Source organism: Homalodisca vitripennis, chromosome X (genome assembly GCF_021130785.1).
Source record: "Homalodisca vitripennis isolate AUS2020 chromosome X, UT_GWSS_2.1, whole genome shotgun sequence".
NCBI lineage: Eukaryota > Metazoa > Arthropoda > Insecta > Hemiptera > Cicadellidae > Homalodisca > Homalodisca vitripennis.
The window spans coordinates 11,994,002-12,009,262 of NC_060215.1; the positions used below are offsets into that span (position 1 = coordinate 11,994,002).

The 15,261-nt window shown below is 33.8% G+C and overlaps 1 protein-coding gene across 2 annotated transcripts; it reads right to left on the reverse strand.

Moving 5' to 3' along the window:
• Positions 1–2,428: 2,428 nt before the first annotated feature.
• LOC124368687 lies at positions 2,429–14,512 on the reverse strand. Of its 2 annotated transcripts, none has more exons than XM_046825974.1 (2): positions 14,366–14,512; positions 2,429–5,071 (listed from the first exon to the last, which is right to left on the reverse strand). In XM_046825974.1, exon 2 carries the CDS (start codon positions 4,958–4,960, stop codon positions 3,923–3,925), a length of 1,038 nt encoding a protein of 345 aa, XP_046681930.1. In that variant the 5' UTR covers positions 4,961–5,071; positions 14,366–14,512; the 3' UTR covers positions 2,429–3,922. The 2 variants fall into 2 exon arrangements, with proteins under 2 accessions (XP_046681930.1, XP_046681929.1); XM_046825973.1 differs by lacking the exon at positions 14,366–14,512 and adding an exon at positions 14,010–14,285.
• Positions 14,513–15,261: the final 749 nt, after the last annotated feature.

Genomic DNA, 15,261 nt, shown 5'->3' on the forward strand with positions numbered 1-15,261 from the left:
TGTACCATGATTTGGTTTTTTAAGCCTTCTTACACACGTTGTGAGTTCGTGTAACATTGCTGACTAAACCACAACAGCTGCTTCACAACATCTTTCACGAAGAGCATCTAGATATTTCTTGTACCATAATTTGGTTTTTTAAGCCTTCTTACACACGTTGTGAGTTCATGTAACACTGCTGACTAAACCACAACAGCTGCTTCACAACATCTTTCACGAAGAGCATCTAGATGTTTCTTGTACCATAATGTGGCTTTTTAAGCCTTCTTACACACGTTGTGAGTTCATGTAACATTGCTGACTAAACCACAACAGCTGCTTCACAACATCTTTCACGAAGAGCATCTAGATGTTTCTTGTACCATGATTTGGTTTTTTTAAGCCTTCTTACACACGTTGTGAGTTCATGTAACATTGCTGACTAAACCACAACAGCTGCTTCACAACATCTTTCACGAAGAGCATCTAGATGTTTCTTGTACCATGATTTGGTTTTTTTAAGCCTTCTTACACACTTTGTGAGTTCATGTAACATTGCTGACTAAACCACAACAGCTGCTTCACAACATCTTTCACGAAGAGCATCTAGATGTTTCTTGTACCATGATTTGGTTTTTTTAAGCCTTCTTACACACGTTGTGAGTTCATGTAACATTGCTGACTAAACCACAACAGCTGCTTCACAATACCTTTCACAAAGAGCATCTAGATGTTTCTTGTACCATGATTTGGTTTTTTTAAGCCTTCTTACACACGTTGTGAGTTCATGTAACATTGCTGACTAAACCACAACAGCTGCTTCACAACATCTTTCACGAAGAGCATCTAGATGTTTCTTGTACCATGATTTGGTTTTTTAAGCCTTCTTACACACATTGTGAGTTCATGTAACATTGCTGACTAAACCACAACAGCTGCTTCACAACATCTTTCACGAAGAGCATCTAGATGTTTCTTGTACCATGATTTGGTTTTTTAAACCTTCTTACACGCGTTGTGAGTTCATGTAACATTGCTGACTAAACCACAACAGCTGCTTCACAACATCTTTCACGAAGAGCATCTAGATGTTTCTTGTACCATGATTTGGTTTTTTAAGCCTTCTTACACGCGTTGTGAGTTCATGTAACATTGCTGACTAAACCACAACAGCTGCTTCACAACATCTTTCACGAAGAGCATCTAGATGTTTCTTGTACCATGATTTGGTTTTTTAAGCCTTCTTACACGCGTTGTGAGTTCATGTAACATTGCCAGACTCATAATTCGTTGAAACTGTCTGATGACTCATCTCTCTCTCTTCAGAGTCTCCTGGATACATGTCTCCTTTGAAGGATCGAAAGTGAAAATGGCTGGGTAGTCTGACCCAACATTACCAGTGTCATCAAAGGGTTCTACTGAGGAGAACCCCCTTGGTTGTTCAAGCAATACAAAGAAGAATGTTAACGAACTCTAGAACTGTGGAATCACCACATGATGATAGAAACACCACCAATGAAAAAGAGATAATGGTCCAGGATTATTAAGAGTATTTTACAGCTTGTATAAAACAAACTAAACAAAGTAACAGTGGTATTGTTTTAAAACAGATTATTCCTAATATTTGTTGTGTTCTTTTTAGTATATGCCATGCATTCATTACCTAGTAGCTGAGTATTAGGCTATGTACTTTATGAAAGACTCTTCTTTTCATAATACCCTGAAGCAAGAACACTTAATGCAAATTCTTTTTACAAAAGAACCAACTGCGTTCTATAGTTTCTGTTGGAATGTGGAATGTTCTATACAGTGTGTTCAGTAAAAGTGTTCCAATACTTTGGGATTTTTTTCTACACGTAAAAATGAGCAAAAAAGTTCATATGACATATGTCCTAAAACGTTTAGTTTTCCGTCTATCTGTCTGTATGTGATTTTTATAAAAAAATTATATCTTTTGAACCAGTTAAGAGGAGAAAGTTATTAAGTTATGAAACTTGAGAATTGTATTAACCTTAGTAAGACATTTTTTACAATAAAATATTAACAAAATCCTTCTACCTGTTTCAAAATGGTGGATGTTTAAATTATTCCATCAAAATAAGTCAAAACCAACTAACGTCCGCCATCTTTAAACTTTTAATATTTTATTTTCAAAAAGGTCTACCAAAGGTCAATACAATTCTCTAGTTTCATAACTGTACCTTAGCTGGTTCAAAAGATACAATTTTTTTTATAAAAAACACATACAAACAGATAATTTGAAAGCTAATGTTTTTAGGACATACCATATGAACTTTTTTGCTCATTTTTATGTGTGGAACAAAATGCCAAAGTATTGGAACACTTTTACTGTACACCCTGAATATGGTTATGCAATATTCCACAAACAGGTCCCTACTGGGCAGGAGGATATTCCTCGTTCTCAGTTGGATAGGAGGATATTCCATACTTCAGAATCAAAATCATTTTATTGTCATTTTACAGAATAGGAAAAGTCAATCGTAAACAATACACATTACAATAATGTACAAAAGTACAGAGTGCAACAAGAGATATAGACATTGTTTATGTTAGGGTAAAGAAAAAACATTAAGATAAGAACAATTTGGAATGTATTGTTTAAACATTTTTAAACAAATATTTACTCTCCATGCTTCAGGAAGTTTGTTAAAAGTTTGATTTACAAGTATTTATAACATTTACTGTGTTTAGTTAATTTCATTTTAGGCAGAACCAAGTCATAGGCATGTCTTGTATATCATAATTATTTTGTATAACAATGTTTCTATAACTAGATGGAATAAAAAACTAAAATAAGCAATTTTAATTTAATAATTTCTGACAAAAGCTCTTTAATTTTGTGTGATAAAAAACAAACTCTCATTGGCTTTGAAAATTATCTGTTTTTACCCCCATGCAAACTTATATTAACCAATAGCTAAGACCTTTTACTTGATTTAAAATAGAGTATGCATTCCAACATTTCTCAGAGAAAAGAGTATGCTTTCAGTTTTATTTTCATTCATTTTTAAGAGATTTTTTAGCCTTAAATCACAAAGATTCTTTAATAATTGCCCTATTAGTGTTACTATGAACATCACCATCTTACAGTTGCCCTTTACTATTACAAAGGTATTGTTCATGTAAAATACAGTATTACAGGCCAAATTGATTGGCCAAAGAATTTTAAGAGTATAAGACAAAAAAATAGAATATCATAAGACAAATTCTTAGAAAAAATATCATATTCGTAATTTAAAATGATCATTTATTGTTATTATAAATCATTTACATGAGTAACATTGTTATAATTATTTAATATTTAAATTTCAAATAAAACAGTAATTATATTTGAAGGGACCCAAAGGGTATCCATCATACAACATTTGTTAGAATAAAATTGAAAATTAACATATATCGTAATAAATTAATAAGAGTTAAAGCTATACATTTTAACACTAACTTCAAATAAAATTTCAGATTTTATAAATAAACAGCGCTTAAAAAGACTATTTACAACTCAGTTATGTTCAAGTTAAAACATCATCCTTACATATAGCCCTTGCTCATAAGTAACTTACCAAATTTACACTGCTCAGGTTCCATAAATCAATGTCAGGAACTTTAAGTAATAGCAACTCTAGTATTTACAATAGAACAAAGTCAGTTCTGGTATAAAACATGTCTCCCACACTTATTCAGTATTAATTTCACAATAGAACTAAAAATGTTACAGCAGACTTTGAATTTACATGACTATAATAATTGTGTATTATTACTTCTATATCACAACTATTTTTGATCGTCAGTCAACATTTCTAGTCTCTAGTTTATGTTATAATTCTGAATTCAACCACGAATGGTGTGAGTTTTCTTTACAAATTCACAAAAAATATTTCAAAGAGAATAATGAAGTTACACAAAACAAATTTAGAGCAATAGATTATGAATTACCTATGGGTTTCCTCGCTTTGATGGGATTCAGACGTAGGTCACACGGGTAGCACGGGCGTTTGTGAATTGGGCTTGATAGTTCTGTTTCACCGGCTTCTCTAATCTCTGGGCTCCTGCAGCGTTTTGAGTTGTTTCTGTTTTTGTTTTGAGATAAACCCCAAGAGCCAATCGAAGGTATCGTGTGCACGGCAGAACAAAATATACTTGTCACACAATTAAAAAATCCACCTTCCTTCACCGAAGAAGAATCCTCAAATAACGATTTTATTTCTTTAAAATCTTCAGATAACACATCAGAACCTTTGTAGCTCTCGACTAGACAGACTGGAGTTGACAATTTCTGTTCCTGGATCTCCACGTGAGTCTCCACTTCCTCGACAACCTCCAAAGGGCTACTGTTAATGCTAGAAGCCTGACTACTACTGAAGGAAAATGTGACTCGTCTACATCTCGAGTTGTTTATGATCGGGCTCGGACCTGTTTCGCTATCACCTTCGTATCTAGAAATTTTTGACATTATGCTCCGCAGAGGAGTAACAACTGCTCGGTTTGCCCTAGGTTTTAAGTTGTTTTGTCCATCAGTTTTGAAGTCACTGCAGGGTGTTTGATAGACTGAAACAGTAGAACCGGGCGTGCAGATGCGCCTCACTCCATGCTGCGGAGTGTCCTCAACCGCATCATTGATAGGTGTGCTAGTCTTACCGATTTCTCCATCACAAGGTGAATCTCCTTTTGCTTCATTGAAGCTCTTCGTTCCTGTTTCATCGTTAGAATGGTAAAAAGTCGACAGTCGTCTGATAGGTACCAAAAATTGCCTTGTTTCAGACCTAACAGAAACAGATGTGGACAATATCCGTTTGTTCATTTCACTGTACAATCTTTTGGGTGCCGATTTATGATTAAACTTGGATAAGTTTGAATTTGCCGAAGTCTTTTCTTGTGCGTGAATCGTTTGAACATTTTTTTGATATTTCTGAGATGTCAGTAGATACCTTTCAGCCTTTTTTTCAAACCGTTTCACTAACATATTTTGTATACGTCCAGTTTCTTTTGTAAACGTAACAGGGTGATTCTTGAGTTCATGATCAGATCGGTGAGCCACACAGCAGAAGAACTTGTAGCAAAGTGGACACCTCGTCTGAAACACACGTAATATAATATTAAGTTTATGTGAAGAGAGTCATTAATGATTATTGATATTGAAATGTATGGGTGTATTATACAATACTGTATCCAAGACTTTAAATTTGAGACCGAACAATTAGTCATGTTTAACCATGGTAAGAAGAGATCCACATTCAGCTTTCCCTCATACAAGGGTGCTAACTGGTTTGAATTGAGTAAAATCAAATCCTTTAGGAGATCTATTCTTACTTTTTATAATAAAGGAGATGCTGATCTTTTTTTTAGCCTCATGGACTGGACTGTTGGAGATGTTCATCAGATTGTATAAAGTCTTACATTCCACCAAATAAAAAATTTAAAAAAAACACAAACATCCACCGACAACAAACTTTAATCTTGTTCCTATAAAAACTGGCAAACTATTGAATAGTTCTGTAAGTAAAATTTCTAAGGTCAACCGAAAAATGCATTGACTTTCAAAATGACACAACTACCAGGAAGAACTCTCACAGATCAGGCTGAAGCATATAACATATACTTAAAAGCAAAGAAAAATGACTTTATACATAAGAAATGAAGACTCAAACAAAAAATTAACACTGCGGGTTATTGTTCAATGTACTAGGAACAAAGTATTAGAGTTAGAACAATTCAGCAGAACTTTGCACAAGGAACCTTAACATGTAGAAATGACATGAGTGCAGGACATTTAGGGGACAGCTGTATTGAGGGAAGACCTCAAAAGTGAAACGAAACATCTGCTACTTTATGTAAGGAATTCGCTTCACCGCTGCAACCAGGTCCTGAATTTCTCTCATCATTAGCAAGAGCTTAAGTAGTATGTTGGGCATTTTAACACATTCACTGCATTGTTAAATTTGCTAATCTTTCTCATATTGTGATATGAGTCATCGGCGATTCATAAAAATGCGCTATATATGTGTGGTATGGGGCACCAGTGACTCATGAAGATGCGCTATATATGTGTGGTATGGGGCACCAGTGACTCATGAAGATGCGCTATATATGTGCGGTATGGGGCACCAGTGACTCATGAAGATGCGCTATATATGTGTGGTATGGGGCACCAGTGACTCATGAAGATGCGCTACATATATGGGGCACCAGTGACTATGAGAAATAACTGTGTAAGTAATATTGTTCATGTACGGCATGAGCCACCATGACTCTTACGTAATAATACTATTTATTGTAATACTTATAAAATATACATCTGTCCACTTCAATCCCTGATTAAATTGGTAAAAATCTATCACAAATACAGTATATGTTACTTTATCACAAATAGTAGTGGGTGAAGTCGGTATGGTTCTCAACTGAAAGTGTTATATGAGTCATCAGTGAATCATGCCATGATAAACGTGTTAATCCCATCATGAGGACACCCAGGAATGATCTCAATAACACACTGATTAAGAGATTGAACTACCCAGCAGGAATCACTTCTGGCTGGTTTATACCTCCCAGTTGAACCTACCACTGAGCACAGCAAAAACCGATGTGTCACTTAAATCTGGGCAACCTTATGGATATCCAGGAATGGCACATCACTGATCGCAAATGTCGAAATGCTGGGGTGCAAGGATAGTTCGATAGGTCTAGTCTACTGCGGGAGATGACTGTTGGAGTTGGTGGGATTCGTTCCCTAAGTATCAGAGGTTCTTGCTAGCCTCAACAAGAGTGTTCCACCCCCTGCCTGCTTTGACTGGAGAGGGTGGTTCAGAGCTGACCTCCCCTTCTTCCACGAGGACATGACTTTGAGATTAGTTCCCTAATTCTTCCTCATGGTTCTCGATAGGAAGTGGCCCCTACTCCCTAACCTTACCCATCCTGAATATCCTGTCACTCCGGAAGCAGCACTAAGGTTCCTACAGTACTTAGTGCAATTAATAACCTTCTTGTCCTAAGAGAACAAAAAAAAAGAAAAAAGGGATTGAACAGTGGTGCTCGTGCAGCAACCACATCCTCCCTTGCCATCGAACACATCTCCTAGAGAGTCTACACCCGCTGAAGAGCCTCCTGACCGCCAGTATTCTCACTCCCTCATCAGGATTTTATCACCGATAATACCAAGGCCAATTTTAGTAGAATCAGTTCTTCAACAGTCCAAGCACTCAAGTTCTATAGGAACTACAACAACTTGAACTGTATGGTATGGATCTACCCTTTCACTGATCGGGTATGGTGTACAAATATCTACATAGTTTGAAAATACTGTAATTAAATCTTCTAAATTTTTAGAAATATAAGATCAATTAACTTTATCTGTGCTGATTTGCTCAAGTAGGAAAAGTAGACAGCTACACGGCAGTGGTGCTGTGATTTAATTAACAAAAAATATCCAACTACTTTTTCTTCTCCATAACCTACATTTTTACAACAGAATACTATTTGTCACAGTTTAAAATCTCAGTTGAGTTTTGAATCATTTATTTTCAATGCCCTAGATTGATGTTTTATTTCATGTTTATTAATACTTTAAACAATAAGGATGAGTATTGTGATTATAAAGAGTGGTAGGAGAGCAGTGTCATAAATATTTATCATGGTGTAAAAGTACTTTCTTGTGTAAAAAGTAACTGATTATATTCTTTGTTATAATATTATTAATTGTATGTACCATCGTGTATATGGTGTTATAGACAGGTAAGTACAAGATGATCATTTCATAATTGGAACCAAAATAATATGTGAATTTTAGCAATGGATTTGCTTGGTGAATTTTATTTTCTACAGGGTGAGAAACCCCTTACAACATTAAAATCTATGTTTTAGAGATGAAAATTATATTTTTTTACTCTAAACATTTTTTTGAGAATGCACCAATTTACCACAAATCCCTCTGTTGTAGTTTGAATAAATCACCTTTACTTAGTAATAGTGTGGGTGCCGCATATGATGCAAAACATTATGATTTCTTGGGGGGTTTTTAGTGCAAAAATTTTGTTGGACAAAAAAATTAATCAAAATTTTTAAGAGGAATTCAGCTATAAAATAGACTGTATTTTTTATGTAATTGTATGTTGAATTATGAAAGTTCCTGTCACAATCAGTTGTCATGCATATTTTATAAATTTCATATTTTTTACTTCCAAGTTATGATTGCCTTTATGTTCAACTTTTGCAAACAAAACTGCTAAGATAATAGATTAGATAAAGTGATATTAGAGCATTTATTCTGTTGTAGCAAATCTAACTACAAGCTGCGTAAAACTCCTGATTAAATCAGTGGCGTATCCAAGAGAGGGGCTATGGCACCCAACAAGATTTTTAAAAAAGGCGGTTTTGTGAAAAATATACCTTATTCTCATATTATAACTATAAAAAATTAACTTAATTTAATGAACCACACTTTGAGTGCAAGTAAATTTCTTTCTAAATGTGTTTTTTTTTTTTTTTTTTTTTTTTTGTATAAAAATACAAAATTACTTGTTACCGTACAGATAATCGTAAACCAAAAGGAAACCCCTCTCCCAAAAATTAGTACTGAATTCACCCTTGAATAGGAACCATTTGCTCGAATATCATGCTTATATTTGAATAAAACCAAATCTTTAGAGAATTTAAATTCTGAACGGGTGCATTTACGCATAATATGGAATATACCAAAGTCTAATTTTAATACATCATATAAATTTGTCATGAGAGTATATTTAACTTTTTCTGATAAATTTTATAATGTTGTAAATTACAATTAAATTTTAATAATATATAGCATTCTAATGCCCTACGCTTTCACTTACCATGTATGTTATACAATTAAAATACTATTTTCATGTATGCTATATTAAAATACTATTTTTACCTACATCATTCTTGTTTTTTTTTTTTTTTTTTTTTTTCTCAAAACATATATCACCAGAGAACAACTGGAACATAGGAAACTGCTTTTATTCCAGTTGCTACTTTCCACAAAACTGAGACTAAAGAAAATTTGTTCAACTTTGATCAAAGTGCTTCTAAACAAGACAAGTTCATATCTACCAGTTGGTCTCTTCATGTCCGAAACTGACCTCTCTGGATGGTTTCCATTAAATATTACCAAAATCCATTTGTTTAAAAAATTATTTTGTATTTATGTTATAACACATTTATAATGTCAAATGCATGATTCATAGCTTATTGAAACAAACTACTAATCTAGGCTAACACTACTTCTAAGCAAATGTTTCACAAATTTGGTTTTATGTAGAGGAAACATTTTTTTTATGTTTTACGTATTTGAAAGCAGTTCTTTTTTTAACCATAAGCAATTTTTTGTCTATTATCTGTTTTATTTTTTTAGAAAGTTTAATTCCCTATTTGACAACTTATTTTATTCAATTATCACGTTCCTTATTATCTTTATTATTTTAAATTTAAGTTAAATAGGTGATTTTTTACACTATTTTCGACCAAAAATAATTTACCAAACAAATATGAACAGTCAATATAGGAAAACCTCTAGTGGTGATATAATATGTTATGTTATGGTTAAATAATTCTATTTTTAAAAAGCCTCTAATATTAAAACTTACTAAAATAATTTGGGAATGAACAGAGGTAAAACATATGGTTCTGTATCAGATATGTTTTGCATTATCATTTGGATAATGTAAGTGTCCATTGGCAATCTGTCAGATAACTAAAATTCTTAGGATAGATGCATCCAAAATTTATCAATTACGCCGAAGATGCTTGAGTGAATTTTCTCACCTTTAAATTGGTATCAGTGTATTTGGTCCTTTTAAAACAGCAATGTTTACCACCTCATCATATTCAAACAAATATTACTGAATTTTGAACAGTATATTTGGTATTTATAGAACTTGTATCCTCTCCACCACACTACAATTTAAATTCAAATTTCTATTATTCCAAAGTGAATCATGAGGGAATAGGAATATCTTCGGACGATCATCACTTATCTCTGAAGGTTTAAAAGAATATCTACTCTCAGATCACAAAGAATTGATACCCAAATTTCAAAGTTAACCAACAACTAACTGGCAGGACTACAATAATAGAAGTTAGATTACAATTTAGTATGTCTATTTCTCCGTGTACAATTAAATATTTACAAACAATCACTTCCTGTTTTCATGTCGGTAAGAACAAAAAAGTTAGCGATTGTGAAGTTGGAAATTTAGTATAAAACCATGGGTAAGAGTTAATAATAAATGCAAATTATTCAATGTATTTAACAATGAGGAACACAATTTTTCTTAATAAAAACATAAATATTTTTGGAACTTGAACCATTGATTGGCAGCTGAATTTATTTTCTTATAAAGAAGTCAATTGTAACAATACATTGTGCAATAGAACATATGTTATGAGAAATTCACAACATAACTGCAATATTATTATTCATTGACAATTTAAATAGTTTATATAAGTCATCGTTAAATTTATAAAACTAACCTTAGGTAATAGGATAAAAAAAATGAAAAAAATTTATTTTGATTTAAAATTTATGATTTAAATGTATCAATAAATTTAGAGTAGATATAAACACATTTTGAAACTATGATACAAAACAATTAATTGGCACTGTGCCAGGGTCAGTACACAAGGAATCTCCAGATATCCCCCACCATGCCTTATTAATTAGAGGCTTCTTGCAGCTGCCTTAAATAGTTTTGGCATTTCAATTGCTTAAATGTTGCTAGGCTTTAATAATAGTGCACACAATTTTGAAGCTTAGGTTATTTTATCTATTGAACGTAATCTACTGGACAAACATTTTCAGTCCTTAAATAAAACAAACGCCTTATTAAAAGTCAACAGAATTAAACTATTAATAAAACAGCAGGCATGACTCATTAATATGATTGTAATATAATTATACCGTATTTACATTACATTTATTTAAAACCGACGAATTCCATATACATGTAACAGTATATGTCTGTATACTGTTATTTGGCCAGGATTTCAAGAATTTCTATTTAATATTTGTTGCTTGATGTTTAGGTGGGTTGACAATCCTTAGTTTACTTTTTATGACTAAATATAAGGATTTGACTACGATTCATTACGGCTACAAATAAAAACATAAATTCAGTCAAAATGTGGGACATTCGTAGATTACCCTTGGGCAAATTAACACGTTGATATTTGAAACTGTATTCTCAGAATGCCTATAAAATAACAGTTAATCAGACAAATCCTATAAGTCTGAAGTTGTCCTTGTCCTTCATTATATCAAGATTCAAGAATTTTATTGCCATTGACAACCTAGATCGAATAGGCAAAGTTAACTTATTTTTCTAATCGACAAAAAACATAATTATTGATTTTAACATTAAAAATATAAAAAAACAAAAGTCAGTAATTATTATAGTAGAATAAGACCTATTAAGAATAGTTGAGTTATGTATATCAATTTGACCATTTATCAATATGCAGTTTAAAATATAGGTATTTAAAAATAAAATATCATATACATTTATTATTATTAAAATATACAGTATACTAAATAAAACAGTAGTATAAATCATTAAATTAATGGAGTTTTGTAAAGCTACTTAGTTACAATAGATACAAGCTAGATTATATACAAAGGTGTTTGAAAAGTCTGGGTACGGCTTAATATTTTACAAACCATAGCAGATAACATCTATAAACTTTGCACAGTGTCATATGGCTATGTAAACTATTTTCCTTGCTATTACCATGACATGCACACCATGGGGGGACGGCCCACAGAGGAAAACATGGAAATCTTAAATGAAAGCATGGGTCGAGTGATACCTCATTTGAAAGAGCTCACTTATTAGAGTTGAATGCCGCAAACCGCACCTCAAAAGGTTTATCCAATCAGAAATGGCGGGTTGTTTTAGGTACACATTGTGAAGTACATTATGCACTGCCATTTCTGACTGGATGTATTTTCACTGACTTTTTTTAATTAGCAAATTATGTCATAAATTTATAACACAATAAATAAAACTAAAATGAATTCGTTGTCTTTATGTTTATGAATGAATTCAGTTCTACCATTGTTCTTTGTTGGTGAAATAGTTAACTTACCACTTAATTTTTGAATTAAATTTGTTTGTTATTTTGTATAAATACTAATCAGTGAAACCATAGGTTAGTAGAGTGAAACGCCGCCAACCGCATCAGAATACGACGATCCAGTCAGAAATGGCAGCGTATAATGTACTTCACAATGTGTACATAAAACAACCCGCCATTTCTGATTGGATAAACCTTTTGAGGTGCGGTTTGCGGCATTCAACTCTAATAAGTGAGCTCTTTCAAATGAGGTATCACTCGACCCATGCTTTCATTTAAGATTTCCATGTTTTCCTCTGTGGGCCGTCCCCCCATGGTGTGCATGTCATGGTAATAGCAAGGAAAGATTGTTTACATAGCCATATGACACTGTGCAAAGTTTATAGATGTTATCTGCTATGGTTTGTAAAATATTAAGCCGTACCCAAACTTTTCAAACACCTTGTATATAGAGTTTAAAACTAACATATAGGTACATTAACTCTTGTACTAGAAACGTCCTAGAGACTTGAAAATTGGTATTTAAGTTCCTCTAGGTTGAAGAAAAATCCCCGTTGATTTTGAAATTAAAAGGTCAAAGTTCAATCTGTCGGTCTGTCCACCTACCAATCTGTACAATTACACTTGATAATAAGGCCCTAGAGACTTAAAACTGGACCTAGGTTCATCTAGGTCCTTCTGTCTATCTATGCAATAATTCTCCATAGATCAAGTAGCTTTTTATGAAATACGATAAAAAATATACATTAAAGTGCTTTCCAACAATAACAATATATTACACATTAAAATTCTAATTTATAACTTACTTTATCATTTTAAAACTTAAAATTTATGAGCCCATTTCAGTTCAATTTAATTTGGTATCAGGTTGCACACGAAATGTTAAGGTTTTATTTTGAATCGTGATATTCGGTTTATTATATGAACTTATATACTGTCAATAATACCTACTAAATGTAAATAGTAAATGTAATGTAAAAGTAATTATGTTGAAAATTATTTCCTGCAACTCCTGTACTACGAAAGTGTGTTTTCCGTGTAGCAGTGTTGCTACTGAGTTGTTTTAAAAGCATTTGAGTGACTGAAAATGCAAAACCTATAAATAAAGTAAACAGATACATTGCACCCTTGCCGTTTGGGCTAGTTTTGCACAATTCAGTATAATCATGGCGTGTAAAGGGTTAAGTAAAGAATAAAAAAAATAATAAAAATTAATCATTTATAAATCTGTATTGGGACTGCATATCCATGTACTGTATTCAGTAAGTGGTGATTTATTTAGTCTGCAGGAGTTTAAAAAAAAAAACGCGTGTAAGAAAAATGTGAGAGTATGAATTTTTTTACTGGAGTTCAGTATACCATTACATTTCTCTGAATGTTATCAAAATCACAGTGATATAAGTAAATGTTCTTTTATAAATGTCCATACCTCAGGATTTTGTCCAAATAACGGGTTTTGTAGGAGGTTTTCACAAGAAAATTACATTTAAGAGAAGTGTGGAAATATGACTTTTTTAGTCAGATTAAGTTATTATATGAATATGTTTGCAATTCCCTTTACATTTATGTTGTTCGATAGAAACGTAAAACATAATACTCCTAAAATTAAGGGGAGACAACAAGATTGTTGCATGAAAACCGATATTTAATTTTAAGCTGTGATTAAATCATGGCTTAAATTAAGCTACCTATTTAAACTAAATTCGAAGTTTTGGAAAATATTTGTTGGTTTGAACCAATAGTTGGCTTGCTAATTTAAATGGATTGGAATAAGAAACCCAAGACCCTAGCCCATCGGTTAGTTTTCATTGCAAATAAAATAAGTTTATTGTATTGCTAAGCAGGTAACTCCTTAACATCATATTTCAGAGCCTCCTTAAGTGTTAGAACCTCGGTTTAGAACAACTCTGCCACAATCTAACATTTACCTTGAAATCCATGGCGAGGGATTGAACAACCGACCAAGCGAGGTTATGTCACTACAGCCACAGCGGTCCTGACCGCCAACAGGTTCTGACACGTTTGTTGTGATTGACGTTCTGTGTATACAATGTCAAGTCTTGTTTGAATGTTCGTCTCGTATTTGTTTGTATTAATTTGGTACTTACGCACTATACGGACAGCACCTAATTTTTTTACAAATTGGGCACAGTTAGGAGGGAAAAAACGTGTGTAGCATGAATATGAATATATTTACAACAGTGAACAGAGAGAAAAAATGGTTACTGTGTATTGGCGTTCTCCCAGAAGGCCACGATGTATGCTAGCAACGCATCAAACCTACCGCCTCCGGTCTCCGCTACTGCCGAGCGCTACATGTATTGTCGTCATCCCAGAAGGCCACGATGTCCACTAGCAACGCATCAAACCTACCGCCTCCGGTCTCCGCTACTGCCGACCGCCACATGTATTGTCGTCATCCCAGAAGGCCACGATGTCCACTAGCAACGCATCAAACCTACCGCCTCCGGTCTCCGCTACTGCCGACCGCCACATGTATTCCGCCAAGTAGGTATCCAGATGATGCCGAGCGGTTCACCTTTGGACCTTATTGCGCCACTTCGCACTACCTCACACTCTTTGTACACACTGCGTTTTGGCCCCAGTTTCGGGATCTACGAAGTTGTAGCTGTGGTTGACCGAAAAATATTCAAATCCAGCACTTTCCATTTCACTGGTTTTGTATCCTTTCCAGCAGTCACACATAATCGTAACACCTGGTTCGATATGCTCCAGAACATCAGCCATAAGTGTAGCTGCTCAACGGTTCGGTACCTTAATAAAAAATCTGGCATCAGTTTCCCTACGCAGTCCGCCAAACACCCATTGTTCAGGCAGAACACGACCAACATGTTCTTACGTCTGGTAAACAAGCTCTCGTCTATCTCAACTATTTTATTGATACGACCAATTTGCCCAACATTATTTTTTTATAACAGATTCAACACATACCTCTCTCATGTAATTGTTCTAGTTCACTGTTGTGTGAATAGACGATCCCAACTGTCAGCCAGTCGGCCACACCACGAAATACAACTTCATAGCATGTCCTCCTTCGCATAATTTCATTACGGGCAGCAGAACTCGACATCGGAAAAACCCACAACTTCTTCTGTAGACGGCAGCTCCCAAATCAGGGTAGCGACGGCAATGGATTGACTGTACTGTCGCTGCGCAGTA